General features: G+C 47.0%; 1 protein-coding gene across 3 annotated transcripts in view; it reads right to left on the bottom strand.

Annotated features, from left to right (window-relative positions):
* The window catches only part of LOC136108292 (peroxidasin homolog), a 42,138-nt gene that overhangs the window by 1,064 nt on the left and 22,347 nt on the right, over positions 1–18,727 (bottom strand). For all 3 annotated transcript variants that reach the window (XM_065849955.2, XM_071815768.1, XM_071815769.1), the window contains 15 exons: positions 16,695–16,812; positions 14,975–15,144; positions 14,237–14,509; positions 13,962–14,078; positions 12,284–12,442; positions 10,882–10,994; positions 9,370–9,526; positions 7,725–7,833; positions 6,792–6,949; positions 4,074–5,577; positions 3,462–3,596; positions 2,638–2,846; positions 1,742–1,856; positions 1,297–1,390; positions 839–956 (listed from right to left, as the gene is read on the bottom strand). In XM_065849955.2, the coding sequence (XP_065706027.1) occupies positions 861–956; positions 1,297–1,390; positions 1,742–1,856; positions 2,638–2,846; positions 3,462–3,596; positions 4,074–5,577; positions 6,792–6,949; positions 7,725–7,833; positions 9,370–9,526; positions 10,882–10,994; positions 12,284–12,442; positions 13,962–14,078; positions 14,237–14,509; positions 14,975–15,144; positions 16,695–16,812 (3,527 nt within the window). In that variant the 3' untranslated portion in view covers positions 839–860. The remainder of the gene's footprint in view (positions 1–838; positions 957–1,296; positions 1,391–1,741; positions 1,857–2,637; positions 2,847–3,461; positions 3,597–4,073; positions 5,578–6,791; positions 6,950–7,724; positions 7,834–9,369; positions 9,527–10,881; positions 10,995–12,283; positions 12,443–13,961; positions 14,079–14,236; positions 14,510–14,974; positions 15,145–16,694; positions 16,813–18,727) is intronic.

Raw genomic sequence — 18,727 nt, 5'->3', positions numbered from 1 at the left:
CAACATGTAAAAGCCTTTAAACACCTCCAGACTGGCAGGTGCCAGCAAGCTGTGCATCCTCTCTTTCAAGGCTGCAGGGATCCCCATGGAACGCAGCCTAAGGGAGCTCAGTTTTTGCTCTTTGTGTCCCAAAACACTGATCTAGAGGTTGTGCAGCTTCTGCCAGCACCCTGCACAGCTGAGCAGGATTCCCAGGCTGGGAGGTTGTGACAGTGACTTTAAACACGCGCTTGAACATCCTCAACTTCTTGGCTCGAGCTGAGCAAACAGAGGACTGGTCCTGCAGAAGAGAGGTGCACCGTGACTCACGTTGAGGGGGATATCTCTGCCAACATGTACGCAAATGATGGATTGCTCTATCTGCCCAGATGTCCTGGTTACCCTGAGGAGGGACCAGTCCATCTACTCCATCATGGAGCTTTGTGATATCTCTCCCCACAAAGGTCCTGTGGAGGCTGTTGGATTTGGGGTTGGGATATTAAGTGTTGCTAGAAGAAACCTACCCAGAGTCTCAGGGGAACCTCACCCAGTCCACCAAGTCCATGCTATACTTATGTCTTTCCCCATCTTTGCCAAACCGGTTCTTACAAGACCTCCAGGAATGGATACGCCACAGTGTCCCCAGACAACCCATTCCAGTGAGTCACTAATCATTACTGGTAGGAAGGAGTGTCTAATCTGCTGCATTTAAGCCTATTACCTCTTGTCCCATTCATCACCACATTGCTCCATCCCCTTCTGCAAGTCTATGTGAAGACTCCTCAGGTGTCCCACTACATGCTCAGCAGCATCACATTGATCCACCTCTTGGACCTCAGCCCAGAAGAAACACACTGACCTTAGAGAAACAGGCAACATCGTCATCTTTTCCTCCATTTGCCTCCAGTCTTCTTCCCCTGTCCATGTGTGCTGATGTTACTGTGGTGCCACCTCAGCTGGCTCTCTAGTGCATTCACCTGGTGGGGAGGAGAAAGTGGCAGCTCTGAGTCTGCACCTTTGCACAGATCATCATTAACCTGTCCCAAATCCAAGAAGAAAGTGCCAGCTCAAGTTAACCTCCACTGAGGCTCAAACCTGTGTTTTACTCTTTGGTTGCAGAGGTCTGAGCTCACAAAGCCAGGCTTAATCTCTTCTCTCCTTACTCTACCTCTCCTGTACCTGCTGCTAAGTCGCCTCCGATCAGATGGTTGTTCTTGGGTCTGGAGGGCACAGAAGTCACAGAGGCTGCCTGTAGCTAATAGCTAAGTCCTGTTCTCAGGGTGACAAGATGACAAACATTGAGGCACAAAGTTTTACCTGTTTCTGTAGAGAAGCAACTGTCTTCTCCAGTTCAGCCACAAGAGACTCAAGATTCTCTCTGGACAATGGGCTTGGAGAAGGTGCCTCGTTCCTGGGGTCAGAGATAAAAAGTGAAAGGGATTATGCAAATGTCAGATGAGAGAATGATTGTGCCTTCTCCAACATCAGCCTCCAAGTAAGCACTGAACAGAAGGGCCCAATTCCCAGATCCAGCTGTCAAGAGATGCCAACCGGCCACTCAGCCCAGATATTTAAATAGCAGAGCTGAGCTCTGCACTAAAGTGTCGGACAACTTTGACCAAGCTCAGCACCTCTTTGCTGAAACACTCCTGGCCTCCAGACCTCTGAAGAATGCCAACTGCATAGGCCTGAATGGATTGAGCTTTTAAATGCTTTTCTTATGGTTCATAAAATGGAGGTAAAAGAAGCAGTGATACCACACCTGGGGAAGGCAGGCTGATGTTTGGCAGGGTTTTCTTCTGGGTAGCTGAAGCCAGGAGACCTCTTGCCTCGGAACCGCTGAGAAAGAGCCCTGAACTGCCCACGTGTCTGGCAGTCTTGGGAAAGAAGGAAAATTTTGCAGTGAGCATTGGTGTTTAAAGCAGAATCATGCAGACTGAAGTCAGCACAAGGCAGTGCTGGTCCCCTCCACCATCCACCTTCTCCTCCACCATCTACCCAGACATCCCTTGTGCCAGAGGGGAGGAGGCAACAAAGGTGTGTAACAGGGCACACATCATGCATGGATTCCCATGGCTCAGCTGGACATATGTGGCCAGGATATAGCACAAAGGGACCATGGTAAGATCTGTGGTTTAATGGCAGAGTTTTACAGACTCCCAGATGAATGATATGTCGTGGGGATCACTGTGCCTATGTCCTGCTTTAGTCTCTCCCCACAAGGCCGAGCTATAGGCGGCTGCTAGAGACAGAAGCCCTCAGCCAGGTGGGCATTTAACCATATTCAGTGAAGCTAATGGGCTTCCCAGAGACGTAGGTGATACCCCCAGTTTGTCAGTGTTTAAGAAGCTTTTGGACAACATCCTTCATAATTTGCTTTAACTTTTGATCAGCCCTAAAGTGGTCAGGCAGTTGGACTAGATGATCATTGTGGGTCCCTTCCAACTGAAATATTCAAATTCTATTCCATTCCATTCCATTGCAATTCTATTCATTCTTTATTCTTATTGTTCTCTTTGCAACCATTTGCTGACACACTGTTCTCATGATGTACCATGAAACCAGCTCCTGGCATTTCCTATAAGCTCATAGCAGGTGACAAGTGTCACCCAGCGCTGTCCCCACGTCAGTCAGTGCTGGAGCAGACTCCTTCCTCACCCTCGCAACAGTCCTGCCACAAGCGGAGATCCACCGCGGGAATCTCTTCACAGCCAACCATGCCCTGTGGGTACGAGGCCACCTGGAAGACATCTCTCTGGAGCTGCTGGATGTGGTCGCTGTTGTCACAGATGACACGAGCAAGGGACGTCTGTCTGATCTGAGTCAGTTGCGCCGGCGTGAAGACTCCGGGATTCTCATACCAAAACCTGCAGTGGGTTTGTAATCAGAGCGTGATTCAGTGGCAGGAGAAGAGGCTGGGAAGTGAGGCTGGGAGGAGAACTCCCCTTCACCTGTGGTAGCACCCACACACCTCAAAAGGAGCTTTTATTCTGGTGTTAGGTGGTTTTGAACACAGACTGCCCTTTTCTGAACCCACGAGTCCCTGTGAGGTGCTGGCCGGAGCTGCAGGTGCCACCAGCAGCAGGTACAGCCCATGCAGGGGAACCCAAGCCTCAGACAGATCTGCTGGAACAGGGGCACGGGGAAACAATGCTCCTGCATCACCAGGCAAAGATGTGTCTTATTCACACAAGCAGCAAACGGAAATTACAAGGAAAATCTTGTGGATATTTTCTAGCATTTTCAGAAGACATTGGGCACTTTCTCAGTAGTGTCCAGTGTCCAGCGGTGGAGTGGAAATTGTTAAATCAGGAAAGTACACACTGACAATAACTGTGGAAAGTCCTTTTACAAATGAGCTGGCCTGCCTCGTATTGTAAGACAAGAAATAATCAAAACTTATAGCTTCTGTTCCTACCCATAGGGAGCAAATCCCCCCAAGCAGAATACCAAAGACTCTGGGTTGATTCCGCTGATAATACCTGTCTCCATCCCTCAGCCTTCTGAACTGTGTGGTTAACAGGCACATCAGCGTTGGTCCAACTCTGGTACCAGGGACAAGATCCTCCACCATCAGTGCTGGAAACAGGTCAATATTTTTGGCAGTCCCATATAGGCTGCAGGATAAAAGATATTAAAATAAAATAAGTTAAAAGATGATCAAAGAGTGGAGATAAAATAAATCTGATCACATCATAGGGATTTGTATGCAAGGAACTCATATTTGTATGCAAGGACCATATTTACAATGGTCTTTATCTAAAAGACAGTGGGATGAAGGCCTTGCCATGGAAAGAAGCAGCCAGTGCAGATAGGATGCAGTTTAGTCTTACTGGAAAATAGCTTCAAGGCACAACCTGTTCCCAAACCCCACCCCAGCAGTGCCTGATGACATTCCACTCGGAACCAGACCGATCACTTGGGGAGATCTCATTTGTCTTACCCCGTTCTTAAACCACAGCTATTACCCTATCTCAGCATCTGTGGGGAGTGATATCTGGGAAGGTTATTTGATAGGTCTCCTGGGAGGAGCAGAAACTTTCCACTGACTGATCTCCAGTGATTTTGATGCTCCCAAGTCCAGGCTACAGTACCTCCTAAGCTTTTCCCTGATCTCAAAGTTCTTGATCTCAGTTCTGAGGTCCTCAAACTCCTGTGCAGAGGAGAGGTTGCAGAAGACCCTGAAGTCGTTGTAAGGTGGGATGCCATGGTCTCGCCCCCTCTGGATGTTGATAGCGGCCAAGTCCAGTGAGACAGAGTGTGCCATGGAGAAGAGTTTCTCCGTCAGCTCCATGTTGAGGAGTTCAGAGGGGACCCGCATTTTCCCAGGAACCCCAAAGAGCCCACGGAGGAGGGGGTCGATCCCACCTTCCTGTGTGATCCTGAAAGGGGAGAAGAAGGCCTTGTGCAGGGGGACATGGCCTTGGCGGATGGGCTGGAAGGTTTCATTCAGCCGATACAGGATGGGGTTGATCAAGGTGTGGCCGAAGCGGAAGGCAGCAGTGGCGAAGACGTTGAGAATCCCCGCGTTGACATTGGGGTTGTAGCCTTTGTACTCACCCAGCATCTTCATGCCAGCTTCCCCAAGGACCTTGGGGAGCCACTGGGCATAGGTGATATGTTGCATCTGGGCACCCACGATCTTCCGTGCCTCATGATACAGGAGTTCTCCGTCCCAGTGGGGGTTGAGGGCTGACAGCTCCGTGGCAATGCGGTTGTGCTCCCGGAACCAAAGCGTGTGCATGGCTGTCAGACCCAGCTGCTCATTGGCACGGTGGTCCCCGGCCAGGAAGCATGGCACGGGGCTCTCGTTCTCATCCCTCATGCATTCCGTGGGCGGCCCCACGGCAAAGGGAAGAAGATGCTTCCCCGAGCCAGCCACAACTTGCCCTTGCTTCAGCAGCCCATTTCGGTTGCTCAGATCCCGCAGTTCCCGCGATTCCTGCTCTGTGCTGCCGTAAACATTGGAAGCATCGATGTAAGATGTCAAGTGGTTGATCTGCTCCCTGGCATAGACGGAGTTCATCAGCAGGGACGTCATCCCACTGCCACACACGGGGCTGGAGCGGACAAAGAACATGCAGCGCCCGTTCCTGACGCGGGGGTCGTTGGCCGGGACCGTGATGGAGAAGCAAGGTGGGTCATTGCTGCACACCTGGCTGCAAGGTGCTCCATCTGAGAAGCGGGACATGCTGATGGCTGCCACCGTCTGGTCCATGTCGTGGTCCAGAAACTGTCCCCACTGCATGAGCATGTGCGTAAACTGGTCATCGGGGGTGATGGTCTCAGTCCCAATCATGGTGGTGGAGACAAGGCGGGGTAGAGGAAGGGGCAGCCCCCTGGCATCTTGTGCCAAGGAAAAGCCCCGGGGGAGGTTAAATCCATTCTGGTAGGCGGGTTTGAGGAGCCTCTGGAAGGCTGTAAGAGATGCACCCCACATCGGGTGCTGGAGGTTGTTGCAAGACCCATCATGGGTCCTGTACTTCTTGTGGAAGCAGATATTGGAGCAATTGGGCGTGCGGCGGTGGGCAGAGCAGCCTGACAGGTTGGCGATCATGTTCAGGTAGTGGGGGGACACCAAGTCATTGTACCGATACCCTGCCAAGGCAAAAGCACCAGGTCAGACCACGGTCACTGGAGCCATCATGTTCCCACCACCCATGTCAGGGTTTTGGGTGGCCCCTGATGCTGGGATTGTCATGGTGGGCACAGAAAGGCCAGGTCTCTGATCCTGGTGTTGCTATGTCATTTGTGGAAGGTTAAATGAAGCATAGCACCATAGCAGAAAGAAAAGGGGAAAAGAGTTTAGTATGAACTGCACAGAGGTAGAACCAGAAATGTTGTGACTGATCTTGGTCTCCATCCTTGGTTTATTTTACATCTCTCTGGGTTATAACTGCAATCTCAAGCACCATCAACCATCCCAACCCTACGTGAGGAGCCGCAGGGAAGCCGTCGGTGACCGCCAGGGCGTTACATCATGCGAAAGTGCTGAATAACACTGAATAACGCTGTGCTGTGCGGATGCTGACGGGACGAAGAGGGGGAGAGGTTGGCAGAACAACCAGCCCAGACGGGACCTGCAGCCTGCAGAGAGGCTCCTCACAGCCTGGAGCACACCCAGGTAGGCAAAAATATTTACGAGCCCCAAATGTACACGGTGACTCACATGTATAGGTAGAAACTTGCAGCGTGCGGGCATGTCTGTTGTATATAAAGGAGGTCCCAGTCAACAAGTTTGGAGCTCAGCTGCTGGGTGCTTGGACCTCCCTTGGTATTTTTACTGTTGCATTGCTCTGTTGCTTGCTATCCTGCCTCACTAAAAGGAACCAGCGTGGTTTGAACCCATCTGAGTTTGTAGTTAAAAGGTCTAAGTGGTAGAAAGACAAAGTGATATCCCCTTCCTCGGTTACAGCACCCAAATACTTCAGTTTCCAGTATTTTTCTCGTTGCCACTTGGAGGGCAGGAAACATCTCTGGCCGCGCTGCTGGGGGACTGAACCTCAGACCCACCACAGCGCTCCTTTGGGAGTCAGGTGGTGAAATATTTTTAAAGACTGGGGCTTTATAGCCAGCCAAGAAATCTTTACCAGAACATGGAATGGAAACACTTTCCCAAGTGCGGGGTTGGTTCAGTCACCTCAAGACCTTCGGCTGTTATGAAAATCATGAGATATAAGAATTGCAACCCAGACAAGACATTTCTTGGCATACTCGAAATTGCACTTTTTAAACTTTCTGGGTAACTACACACAGTTGTATTAATTAAATCCAATGCACAAAGTGAAGCAGGAAAATAAAATCTCTCGTACCTGTGACATTCATATCCACAATGAGACCTTGTTGCACGTGTTCCTGGATCAGCTGCAAAGTCCTTTCAAAGATCTCACCTGCCCGGGCTGTTTCCAGGGTGTAGGGGTCCCGAGGGTAACGGAAAAGAGCCAGTAAGTCATTGGGCGTCTTGGGGCGTCTGTTTCCAAGAGGCAGAAGTGATGCAGGAACATAAAAATAAATAGACTGAAGATTTAAATGAATCAACTCTACAGGCAGCAAGAGTCAGACTCTGAGCCTGGTCCAGTGCTTGACCCCCAAAACTAGTGTATAATAATGATGAGGCTTGCCTGCATATTGCAGATGATCAAAGAAAGGATATTTTTCCCTAGAAAAATACACAAATTTAATTTCCTTAGCATTTCTATTTTTTTTTCCTGCTATAGTAAATTATTCTTCACATTCCAACAGCTAAAACCCAGAGGTTTTGGGCTTAATATGAACTATCTTTTCAATAAAAACATATATTGGAGTGGAAGAGGAGGGAATTACCATTCACTCAGGAAGTCATTTTTCATTGAGAAAAGGGTTCAAATTATATATTCCTGTTCACCCTGCACAAAGTCAGTTGCATTTATAAAATGACAATACTGATTATTTTCTTTTCTAGGCATTGCCTCTGGAGCCAGCTCCAGCTAACAAAATTTATGTTGCAGATATAAGTGACATAAAAGGTGATATTCACATATTGGATATTCATGTATCAGATTTTTCCAGAATCCCCATTGCCTGTTATGAAGCTCTATCACATCCTCACTTCTACACGGTACAGCTTCAACCTCCAATACCCAAAACAACACTGTAGCTTTCATTTGTGGATTGTCAGTGATAAAATGAGATCTGAGAAAGCTTCATTCCCTGTCTTTATCTCTTTTCTGCTCCAAGTCTCGGATCGTGGTGTTTCACGCACTTACTTGCTGAACAGCTCGGTGCGTGTGGAGTTGATGGCGTGGTCCACGCTGCTGATGGCTTCTCGGATCGACGTGGCCACAAATGTGTCACCGCTTCGACCGACGAACGTGGCTTCCCAAAGCAGAAAGAAAGCACAAAACATTCTTAATTTGAAATCAATTTGAAATTAATTATCTTCCAAGCTCAAGAAAAATCTGTGTATCGATAGAAGCCCCATAATAACCCCATTGAAGGTCAAACTCCATTTCCATTCGCAACATAAATATCATGAAACTTCTGTTTTCAAAAGCAGATATTCTAAAGAAGAAATTAACTGTCTGAAAAAGCAGATGGCTTTCTCAGGAGATGGCTGTGGAACACATATTCACAGTTTGCTCCTGTATGGCTTTGCAAATAAATGCATGTTTTGTTTGGTTAAACTGGAAAAAGGAAATGTGAAAAAAAAAATATCACAGGAAGTTAACCCAAAATAATGTATTTACTTCCCACAAAGAAAACTGCTAAAATTTATTGGAATGTATTGCTCATACATTCATTTTCCATTTGTGGAACACTTCTAATTCAGTACAAACCTAGAGTTAACACATCAAACACAACATTTTGAAGCAAAAAAAGAAAGCTGTTGCTTGAATACCTTCGGAAGTAAAGACATGAATTCTTAAAAACTACTACTGAATGGATTTTTTTAAGCCAGGGCCTTTGTCACAGTTGAACAAACCAGTTCCCATTTGGCTACTGATGTACGTGACAGCCAGCTGGAAAAAGGGGTACCAACCAAGAATAAATCACAGAAATTATCTCAGGAATAATTTCAAGCAACAAAGACATTTCAGATTATTCTCAGCTCCTAGCACACAATCCCTGTATAGAAAATGACACTAAATTCACCTAATAAGCTACTTAATATTCATGCTGGTTGTTCCTGCGTGCTTGAGGAATAGCTGTCTACTTATATTTTTAACTTTATTGCTTGGATTTGTTTGTTTTTTTTTTTTTTTTTCCTCTTGCCAGTTCTTCCTCACCCTCTAACAAGTACAATTTCCACTCTTGACCTCTTTATCCATCACAACCTCCCTAATGCATGGAGTGGGAGCTTGAAAACGAGCGACTTATTTCCCATCCCCAAGAGACTGAGCAAATATTTTAAACCCTGTATTTGCAGCAACAATGTCGTTCTCCTCTGCCCTCCCCTGGTGTGTGAGGTTACGGTCAGATGATGACTTAGAATCATAGAATCATTTTGGTTGGAAGAGACCCTCCAGATCATCAAGTCCAACCATTAAACTTGTGAGTGTGTTGGCATATTTTAATAAGTTTTTACTAATTTTCTCCCTCCCAGCAGAGGCAGTAACTACACGCACACCAACAGCTCAGCTTGCAGGAGGCAATTTAAGGCAACACCTTTGTTTTTGCAGGGAGAAATTGCAGCTCAGCTGAGAAAACAGCAAGGAGCAGCTTGGAGATGCTCGGGCTTACACAATGGAGTGACTCCGATCACGCCTGCAAGGGATTTGTCTGCAAAGAAGCTGGAGAAATAAGATGTCCATGTTCATACGGACACATGTTCAAAGCGTAGGCATCAACACAGTGTAGCCATTCCCTACACAAGAGGAGGAGAAGACTCGAAGAGCACAGGAGTTGTCCTACCAGTGATGGAGAGCTGCATGGCGCTGGAAGTGAAGCCAAAGGGGTTTCTTGCTATGCACTCGTATCTGCCCTGGTCAGCCACACCGAGGTCGTGGATGGAGAGGGTCCCGTCTTGGCTGATGTGGAACTTGCCGCTTTCCGTGATCTGGATACCCTCCTGTTGCACCGTGAAAAGACACAAAACGTGTCAGGGTGTGGAGAGCTTCCCACCATCCCAGCCCTCAGCCCATTCAGCAAACCCGCAGATGGATGCGATGAAGTGATGTGGCCACCAGATGTTAGCATTGCTCTTCCAGAGAAAGCAGAAAGCCACCCAAGGACATCTCCTCCTGCCTGGACCCACTGCCAGGAGGTCCTTGCTCGGCTCCTTCACCCTGGGCCACCTCCAGGCACTCACTGCATTTCTCAGCACTTCTTACAGATGCTCTGGCTGGAGCCAGCGCTGTGCCCTGGTGCTGCCACAGAAATTTCACAGCACATAAATAAGCCTAAAAGTCTTCAGTTATGGGACAACCTGAAACTGATGGAATTTTGCTGGCCTTGAACTGCAGATACTGGCTTTTGCAGGCCCTGAGCAGCATTGCTGATCGAAGCACTTCCAGCAGCAGCTCCCTCAAACCCCAACCTCTCCACCTGGCTGGGGGCTTCAGATTTTACTTTCTTAATTCTCTTGTTTCTTAACATCTTTCTGGGGCTCAAGCATTTTCCCCTCTAATTCATCCTGTGCCCAACTGTGCTCAAAAGTAAGGCAGCTCCCAGGGAAGGTCCCAGGTGTTGTACTACAGCACAGCAAGAAAACGTCTAAGGAGCTTGACCTAAGGAGTTCTTGAAAAGAGCAGTCAGGCTGCAGCGCTATTGTGAAGGATCGTGGGTTTGCCCCATCAAAGCTGGAGCCAACCAGTATCATCCAGTTCCACCAGTGGGGATCCTGGAAATAAGGACAAACTACTTAGGGGAAAAAGAAAAAAAAAAAATCCATTTTCAGTTTTTTCCAGGAATAGTCAATTAAGTGTTTCTAACATCCTGGGGGGGTCACTGGCTTCAAGTTACTCGTTTGGAAGGAAGAACAAGAGAAAACAGGAATGTGCGTTGCACGGTTTTGAGCTTGAGAAGGAGCAACATTCTTTCAGACCATTAAAAACGCTAAATCAGTGGAAATATCAGTCCTTAAATTTTAATCAAACACAATTTCTTCCATGTGTATTGCACAAACTGATTTAACTAGTTGAGCTGGAAGAGATGTTTAACAAGAGAGTTGTTTAATGCCCCCACGGAGGACAAGATAGTATAGAATCATTGAACAGTTTGTGTTGCAGGGACCTTCCCAGCTCCCCCAGTGCCACCCCTGCCATGAGCAGGGACATCTTCACCAGCTCAGGTTGCTCAGAGCCCTGTCCAGCCTGGCCTGGGATGTCTCCAGGGATGGGGCATCCACCACCTCTCCAGGCAACCTGGGCCAGGCTCTCACCACCCTCAAGAGAAAAAACCATCTTCCTCCTGCCCATCTCTTACTTTGACCCAGGTGATGGTTGGCTGTGGATCTCCTTGGGCAGTGCAGGCAATGGCAACGTCCTGGCCCGTCTCTGCCACCACGTCTTGCGGGGGGTGTAGGAACACAGGTATCACTGAGCAAAAAAGTCAAAAGTGCAAGAAATGCATCAAGGAAAAAAGAGAAACCTGCACGAAAAACATCTCAGGACATGCAAACCAGAGCTGCTAGGCTCCTTTTGCTCTTGCAAGGGCTCTTCAAAGGGGTCTCAGTCTCTCTACCAAGTCCTCTGTAATTTATGTTCATTATTTTCTGCTCCTGTGTGTCTTTACTTGGGGCAATTACATAGGAATGTGCTGGGTTCCCTGTCATTTAAAATAGTTAATCCAAAGGCTCTCTAGAAAAGATGCTCAAGCTGAAACAAGGATCATTAATTGATTCAGGAACTATCCTTTGGCAAGTGTTACTCAGGCCAGATTAAATAGTTATATTGATCTTGCTGGTCTTCAAATATTTGGTGAATTCTGTGCCTGAAGCATCACTAATTTCATGTTTCTAGGTAGTTTCCTCCCCCCAAGGTCTACTATCAGCAAAATTCTGCCATGTTTGTGAACAAGTGGGGATGTTTGCTTATTTTGAGCAATTATTTATACGGAAACAAAAAAGCAAATAAAAACCTGAAAGCATTCCTGTGTGACTTGTGTTCTACAGAGGCTTGATTTTAGAATACCTGTGTTTAGGTTGAACCTGTGACCTGATAGCTCATGTTTAAGATAAATGTATGTGGAGCCAGAGTTAAATCCTCCTGAGAAAGAAATCAGGAATCAGTTTTTTTGCAAGATATTTCATTTTAAAAAGAATCTTGCAATTCATCCTGTAGGTAAGCCAAGATTTAAAAATAGTAAAAAAAAAAAGAAAAATTGCTAATAATTTAATTAATACATTTTTGTAAATTCTCAGACAAAAATCCTTTGTTTCCTTTACCAAAATAATATTCTTACAAACAACTCCCAAACACATTAAAGGGCCCCATTTTTCACTCAAACTGGCCAACTCGGATCTCATCTGATGAGCATTAAAGGTCATTTAGATCCCATAACCCCATGCCAACTGATACCAGCCCATTCCCTGGCTACACCAGATAAGTTTCATTCCCCTGGTTGTACTTTTTCTAGACTACCAGATTAATTTTTGAGGAAAACTGAAGCAGCTTCTTCCAATTTACAAATCTTGGCACTCTGGAAACCTCTTTAAAGTTTCCCACCAATTGATGGAGCTCTCAGGACTCTATGTCCGTTCATGGGCAAAACCAAAATCCCATCCCATGGAAACCAGGGCAGCTCCCTGCCTTGACAGACAGCGTGTTCTATACCTTAATATGAACTTTATAAACCCATTTTCCAGCCCTTATTCCCCCAGCCTCACCTCGGGGGGTCACTGACAGCTGTACCGGGATTGTCCTCACTCCAATGGCACTGATGGCGTGACATTCGTACTGGCCTTGGTCATGCAAAGCCACCCTGGTCACCCGCAGGACGCCTGTGGAGAGGACGCTGTGCCTCCTGTCACTTGGCAGCGGCCCCCCTAGTCAGACAAGAAGTGTGATTTGTTAATTGTCCGTGAGATTTCTGTTCCCGTCTGTGCAAGTATCCGTGTGACAGTAAAAAATTTCATTTCTTTCCCAACATGACATCAGCCACCTTAAATACCATCTTGGTCTTGCTAAGCAAGGAACGGGACAGATGCTGCTCTTCCGACACCCAGGATTGTGACTGAGTTCTTATCTAAGCAACTGGAAAGGGGCTGGTACCTTTTTTCTTTCCTCGTAATCCTTTTCTTAGTGCAAACTGCAGATCTACCGACCCCTGATGGATAGCAAATCTGTGTTCAACTGGCCAAGCTGGCTGTTCAAATACATACCAACATCTAACACTGCCTTTTTTCATTTGGTCTTTTGATTTTCTTTGGTTTGGAAACTGTGTCATTTCAATATTTCCTCTATTTCAGGAGAAAAGTTCAAAATTAAAATGCTTTACCAAACCCCCAAAAATTATTAGAGTTTCTCAGCTTAGCAATTTTTTTTTTAATATTCCATTTTCCTCCAGATAAGGGCTCTATTTATTCATCCCAAGTAACAAAAGGAATCTGAATCTTCCCCACACTGCTAAAAGTGGCTTTGAGAATGAGCAATGGTCCATCACTTCTCTTGTCTTGCTCTTAGCATCCCTTCTGTGACAGCACTGCGAAGCCTGGCTGATCTCTGGATCTCCGGGTGACCAAGTTAACCTGGTTACACAGCAGTTATTATATTAATTTTACTTCTTGTCACTGTCCTCCTTTCCACATCTCTAAGAAATATCCTCTGAAATCTGGGCAGTGGAGGAAAACAGGTTAAAGGAGATGGAGAACATGCTGCTGGAGGAGAATTTTAGCTGGTCCTTTTTAACTCCACGTCAGCTGTGGAAGCTGGGAAACAATAGCCATGAATTCTCCACAGTGCTAAACCATTAATTATGGGTTGTGAAGCATAAGGAAAAGTTGGAGGGCCTCTGGGCCAGGCATTGTTGGCTTCTGTCCCAGAAAGCGTTGGAAGGGATCAGTTCAGTGGAGCCAGCACTAACCATCATCTGAGCCTTTAAAAGTTCACCAGCACCTGTTGGTCTCAAGCAGTTTTTCCAAAGTGAAAAGAAACCCCAGAGGTGTCAGTGGTGACCAGTGCTCTCCTGCAATGTGCTCCCCAAGAGGAGCAAATCGATTATAATGATGGAGAGCTGGTAGCTGGTGCTACCCCCTGATTCGGAGTGGCCAGACCTGCTTTCTCAAAGGAGGTAGGAAGCCATCACAGAAGGATGTTTGAGGTTTTTTCGATAAAAAACAGCACACTCCTTCCTTCTGACACGATGACTTAGCGTGTCAGAGATCTAAGAGGCTCCTCCCTCACTGCTTTACATCGTCCTTGGTGATCCTTGATGTACCTCCCAGTGTGACCAGGTGTGTGCTGATCATCTGTCCTGTGTCAACCAGCAGCTGGGCTGTTCTAATCCACACCCCGCAGACGGGAGCACGGAAGGAAAATAAAGCCCCGCGTCGAGTGAGGCTGTACCTGCCCTCGTCCAGGTGATCACAGGTGGAGGGTGACCCTCGGCAGAGCAGGGAAAGTCCACACTTTGTCCCTCAGTTACTGTCTGATCAGTGGGGATGAGGAGAAACCTGGGAGAATCTGGAATGGAAAGCAGTGACCAAGCAGCAGGAAAAACTCAGGCAGCAAACTTGGGTTAATTCTCAGTTCACAGAAGCAGAACCAGTCATGGGGCTTAAATACACCCCCCCCAACTGAGCAATTTATCCCAGAAATGTCATCAGCCTGGGACTCCTCACCTTGCACTATGACCCTCGCAGTTGCCTGGATGGATCCCTCGGTGTTGCTGGCATTGCAGTTGTACTGGCCCTGGTCCGAGAAGGTGACGTTCCGAATGAAGAGTCCTCCAGAGCTGGTGATAGTGAAACGGGAATCCTGCGGTAAAGGAGAGCCCGTGCCAAGGGTCCAGCTGATGCGAGGGTGGGGGTGCCCAGAGACCCCGCACTCCAAGGTGACGCTTTCCCCCATCAGCACTTCGGTGTTCTGCGGCTGGATCACAAAAGTGGGCTTGGCTGCAAGGAAACAAGTGCATTAGAAAGCAGAAACCCTGGTGCCTGCTCTGTTACGGGCAGGAAGTGCCCGGACATCTCATGAAGCCACCTGGCTCTTCCCTGAGCATCAAATCCTCCATGTGAGCAATTTTCCCAGCACTGCTTCTTCCCACCAACTCTGCATCCCAGTCACCTCGGGCTGGAGCATCCCCACTCCTGTGTCCCCTTCACCCCGCTATCTCTGTGCTGCAGAATTAGCCCCAAACTCCCTCTCCAGGCACAAATTAACTCCGATCTCTGAACCCTCAGTCTCCCACTCCCATGAAGGAACCCCCGTAAAGCTCAGACCATGTTATGCTGTAGCCACTCTTCTGCAGCACACTAAGAACATCTTGGCACATAAAAAGCTGAGACTGACTCTGACTTAGCTCTAGTCCCAGCCCAAATCTGAGCTTGGCCTTCAAGTGGTGCACAAGGCTCAATTACATGGAGTGTCAAAATAGCGCAGGACGACTTCTTGTGTCTTGACCTCCCCGGCGACGTTCTTGGCCATGCACTGGTAGACGCCTTTGTCTGACTCCTTGGTATTCTGGATCATCAAGGTACCATCCTGCAACAGGTTCAGGCGGTTGTCGCCTTTCATGTCGATCTTGTTACTGAAAAACAGATGCAAAACAGGCAAAATCTGAAAGGAGTAAAGATGGGTGGTCTTCCCCGAGCTGCTGGGAGCAGTGGGGCTTTGCATGTGTTGCAGTAAATCGGTGTTCCTTGGAGCTATGCTGAGACTTTATGAAATTTATAGCATGAGTTATGATTTACAGCCCTGAACTCCAGCTCTGATTCACTCCCTGGGTGAGCTACTTTGTCTCTCACCACTGATTACATACATTTACAGCCCATCAGCAGAGCACACTGTTCCCATGCAAGAGCATCGTTGCCATTGTCATGACATCCAGGCCCAGAAAGCTTGTTCTCATTATTTACTAAGCGCAAATATAACAGTTAATTAATATCGTTATTGTGTGCAGCCATTTCTAGGCCTCTTTGCAGGGGGGAAAAAAAAATCTCTGAGTAAGTCACTGTGGGACCCCAACACAACTTGGACTCCAACCCAACTCAAGAGCTGTGAAATATCTCCCTCCTTTCTACAGTGACCTGCGACTCCTGGATCCCAGCCCGCAGCAGAAGGTCCCACTGCTGCGTTCCATTTGTCCCAGCACGAAGGAATCTTGGATGGCTGCAGATGATTGAAAAGGGAGAAGGGACCTCTCCCCCCCTAGGACAAAGGCTGAATCCACTCTGCAAACTAATATGCTTGCTGGGCATTTATTTAATTCCCCTGATGTCTCCCCACTCTAGTCATATCTCGTTTGCGTAACATTTATTATCGTTACTGCTCTGACAATGCTGTCTTTGGGAGCCTGCCAGCATTTCCCTAACGAAACCTTCCTTCCAGGGGACTTAACTCAGCCATAAACTTTTGCTCTGTGCTGAAACTCTGCCTGGTGGGGAGTTTGCTGGAGAAGCACACATTGATCATTTTTGTTAATAACCGAGCCCTATCCAGGCTTCCACAGACAAGATGCTCGTAAAGCAGCAAAGTAACTGCAGTTCCGCAGTGGGCAACTGCCTGAGCACAGAATATTTTATTGTGTAGCATTTCCCAGAAATGCTTTGGCATCTGGCACAGCTGCATATGTTTTCAGTGTTGCTGTACAAAATGACAATCTACACGCTGCTTTGCAAGGTCTGTCAGTGGAGCCCCATGATTTTTCCCTTTGAAAAAAAAAAGCCATTTTCCCAGCACGCTAGGCCTTCAGCGAGAAAAAATTAGAAGCTAGAAGCATTTCAGCAGTTAATAAAATGGCAAACATGATGGCTGAGAGCAACATGACATACTAATTTTATTTTCTGATCAAAAGACAACAGCTTTCAGCCTGTAGAGTATGTTTATGGAAAAGTTATAAGCTCTTGGAATTCATCACAAATGCAGATGAAACATTTCAAATGCAGATGGAAACACATGGGTTATGTGGTCGCCAGAGAACACTATTAAAAGTAAGGTATAATAAATACAACCAATGGAATACCTTTTTCTTTTATATTTTATGTTGCGTGAAACAGCTTTTGTAATTACAAAACTACACTGAAGAGCTTGGTGCTTGGAAAACTTTGCTACTCCAGGGCCCATTTTTGTGTGACTTACTTGTTGTGCAGCCAAATGATCGCAGGCTTTGGGTTGCCTTCTGCCCTGCAGGTGAAATAAACTGTGTTTCCCAAGAGGACGTCGACATCATGGGGTTCTGAGGTTATGCGAGGCCTCTCTGCAAAAGACAGTTTTAACACATTCCAGTTTAGAGCAGCACAAAACCACCTACAAGCCATCCTGCAGCTCCCAGGGAGCAGGTACCAGCAGAGCCCTGGGTACAACATCACTCAGAGCCACCCCAAAACTTCCCACCAACATCGATAAAATTACTGATATTGGGGAGGGGACAGCACCGTTCACCTGAGCCTGATAAAAGCCCTGGAGAATCGAAGTGCTTGTTCTTATTGCCAGTAAGTTGGGCAGTAAATCAGCTCCAGAGCTGGCTGAACACTGATTCACTGTAGCTGCCCCTCCTAGTTTCCCTAGAATAACAGAAGAAGTCGGTAGCATCCTCACTTGGGCTGTTTTTCTGCCCCGGCAGTCTGCTGCTCTCAGCTCCATTCGAACATCATGCCAGCTCCCTGCAAACCACACCTTTTCGACTGGATTTCATCCATTATGCCCCTAATTTACCAGCTGACCCCTGTTCAACCAAGTTTTTCACTATGTGCTTCACTTCAAGATGTACTCAAGCACGAAGCAAGTTAAACATCTAAAGGATGTACTAAAATATTAAGGAATTTATGTGTGTGGTTTGGAGTGCTTGACCTTGATTCAGCAGAATACTTACCCATCCAATAATCTGTACGCTCACCAGTAATCCAGTAAAACCAGCTGAATTATTCATAAGATTAAGTAAGAATCTGTCACCTTCTCCAGTGGAAGCTCTATGCCCCTGCTCCTTAGACCACAAGCGAATGGCTTTGCATTGTGTCCCCAATGGCAACACTCGTGTGGGACTAAACCCACCACAGCCCCATGGTACAAAACACTGATCCAGTGCAGATTTGCTCACATCTGCTAAAAAGTGGTGGGTTAACTTGATGCCAGCAGGTTTCGGACTGACTCAGATATCAGCTGCCTGCACCATTAGAGCTTTACGCTGAATTATGCATCATTTGTCTTCCCCAGCTGGCACAACACCAGCATAAAAACCTAATGCCAGCAAAGTCTTCCCACCAGGTGCTCAGGCTAATTTGACAGACGTCCCACTGTGTGCCCATGCCTAAACCAGAACAAATTTACATTAACGGCTGTACCGTGGCACTGGGTGTGTGCCTGGAGCCCAAGCTCACTGAACAGCACATCCACTTGCAGTGGGTCCCACCCCATGTGTTCCCAGCTGCTTTCTCTACACCCTTCCTATTCTCCCTGTCCCTCGAGATTACAGACTCTGTGCCAGTTCAACTCTTTGCATAGCTGTGCATTAAATTGAGCTGTGAAATGGTCAAGATTTAAAAAAAAAAAAAAAAAAAGAGGAAAAACAGCAGAATTCATGGGACAGTTCTCCAAAATCCAGCTGATGTCACACATCTGGCTCACAGCACGGCTGCACACAGCTGGACTGGCATATCCAGGAGGGATGCTAACAGCTTGGGTGAGTGGGAACATCTCTGACTGAATCTACCAGTACTGAAGGATCAGGGAACCACAGACGATGCTTGTACCATCCCGCATTTAAAAGTTAGAGTTTTGTCTTTCTCTGCAGGACATATTGAACTTTGGAATTTTTCAGAACATAACCTTTCATTTCAAAATAGCAGTTTTTAGTGAGAAATTATTTAAATTTAAGGAACAGCAGCTTAACAAACCCAGCACATTAGCGCAGTCAAACAAAACATTCAGCAATGTATCTATTAAGAGTTTTGCTTTGGTTTTCATTTGTTTTTCCAGCCATCACAGCTCTACCCCTCTGTTCAGACCAATGTGGGACGTTTCTTCTGGTTGCTGGTTTAACCATCAGCCTCAGTAAGTCTTTCACTGGCCCTACTCTATCTAAAAACCAACAAGACACTTGGCAGCCAAAACAGAGCTGCTGTCTGCTTCCTCTGCTTTATCCTGATCACCCATGTTACTCCACTGGGACTTTC

This window comes from Patagioenas fasciata, chromosome 16 (genome assembly GCF_037038585.1).
Source record: "Patagioenas fasciata isolate bPatFas1 chromosome 16, bPatFas1.hap1, whole genome shotgun sequence".
In the NCBI taxonomy this organism is placed as follows: domain Eukaryota; kingdom Metazoa; phylum Chordata; class Aves; order Columbiformes; family Columbidae; genus Patagioenas; species Patagioenas fasciata.
Note: the sequence above shows the minus strand (reverse complement) of the source record. Positions and strands in the feature narration are given on the sequence as shown.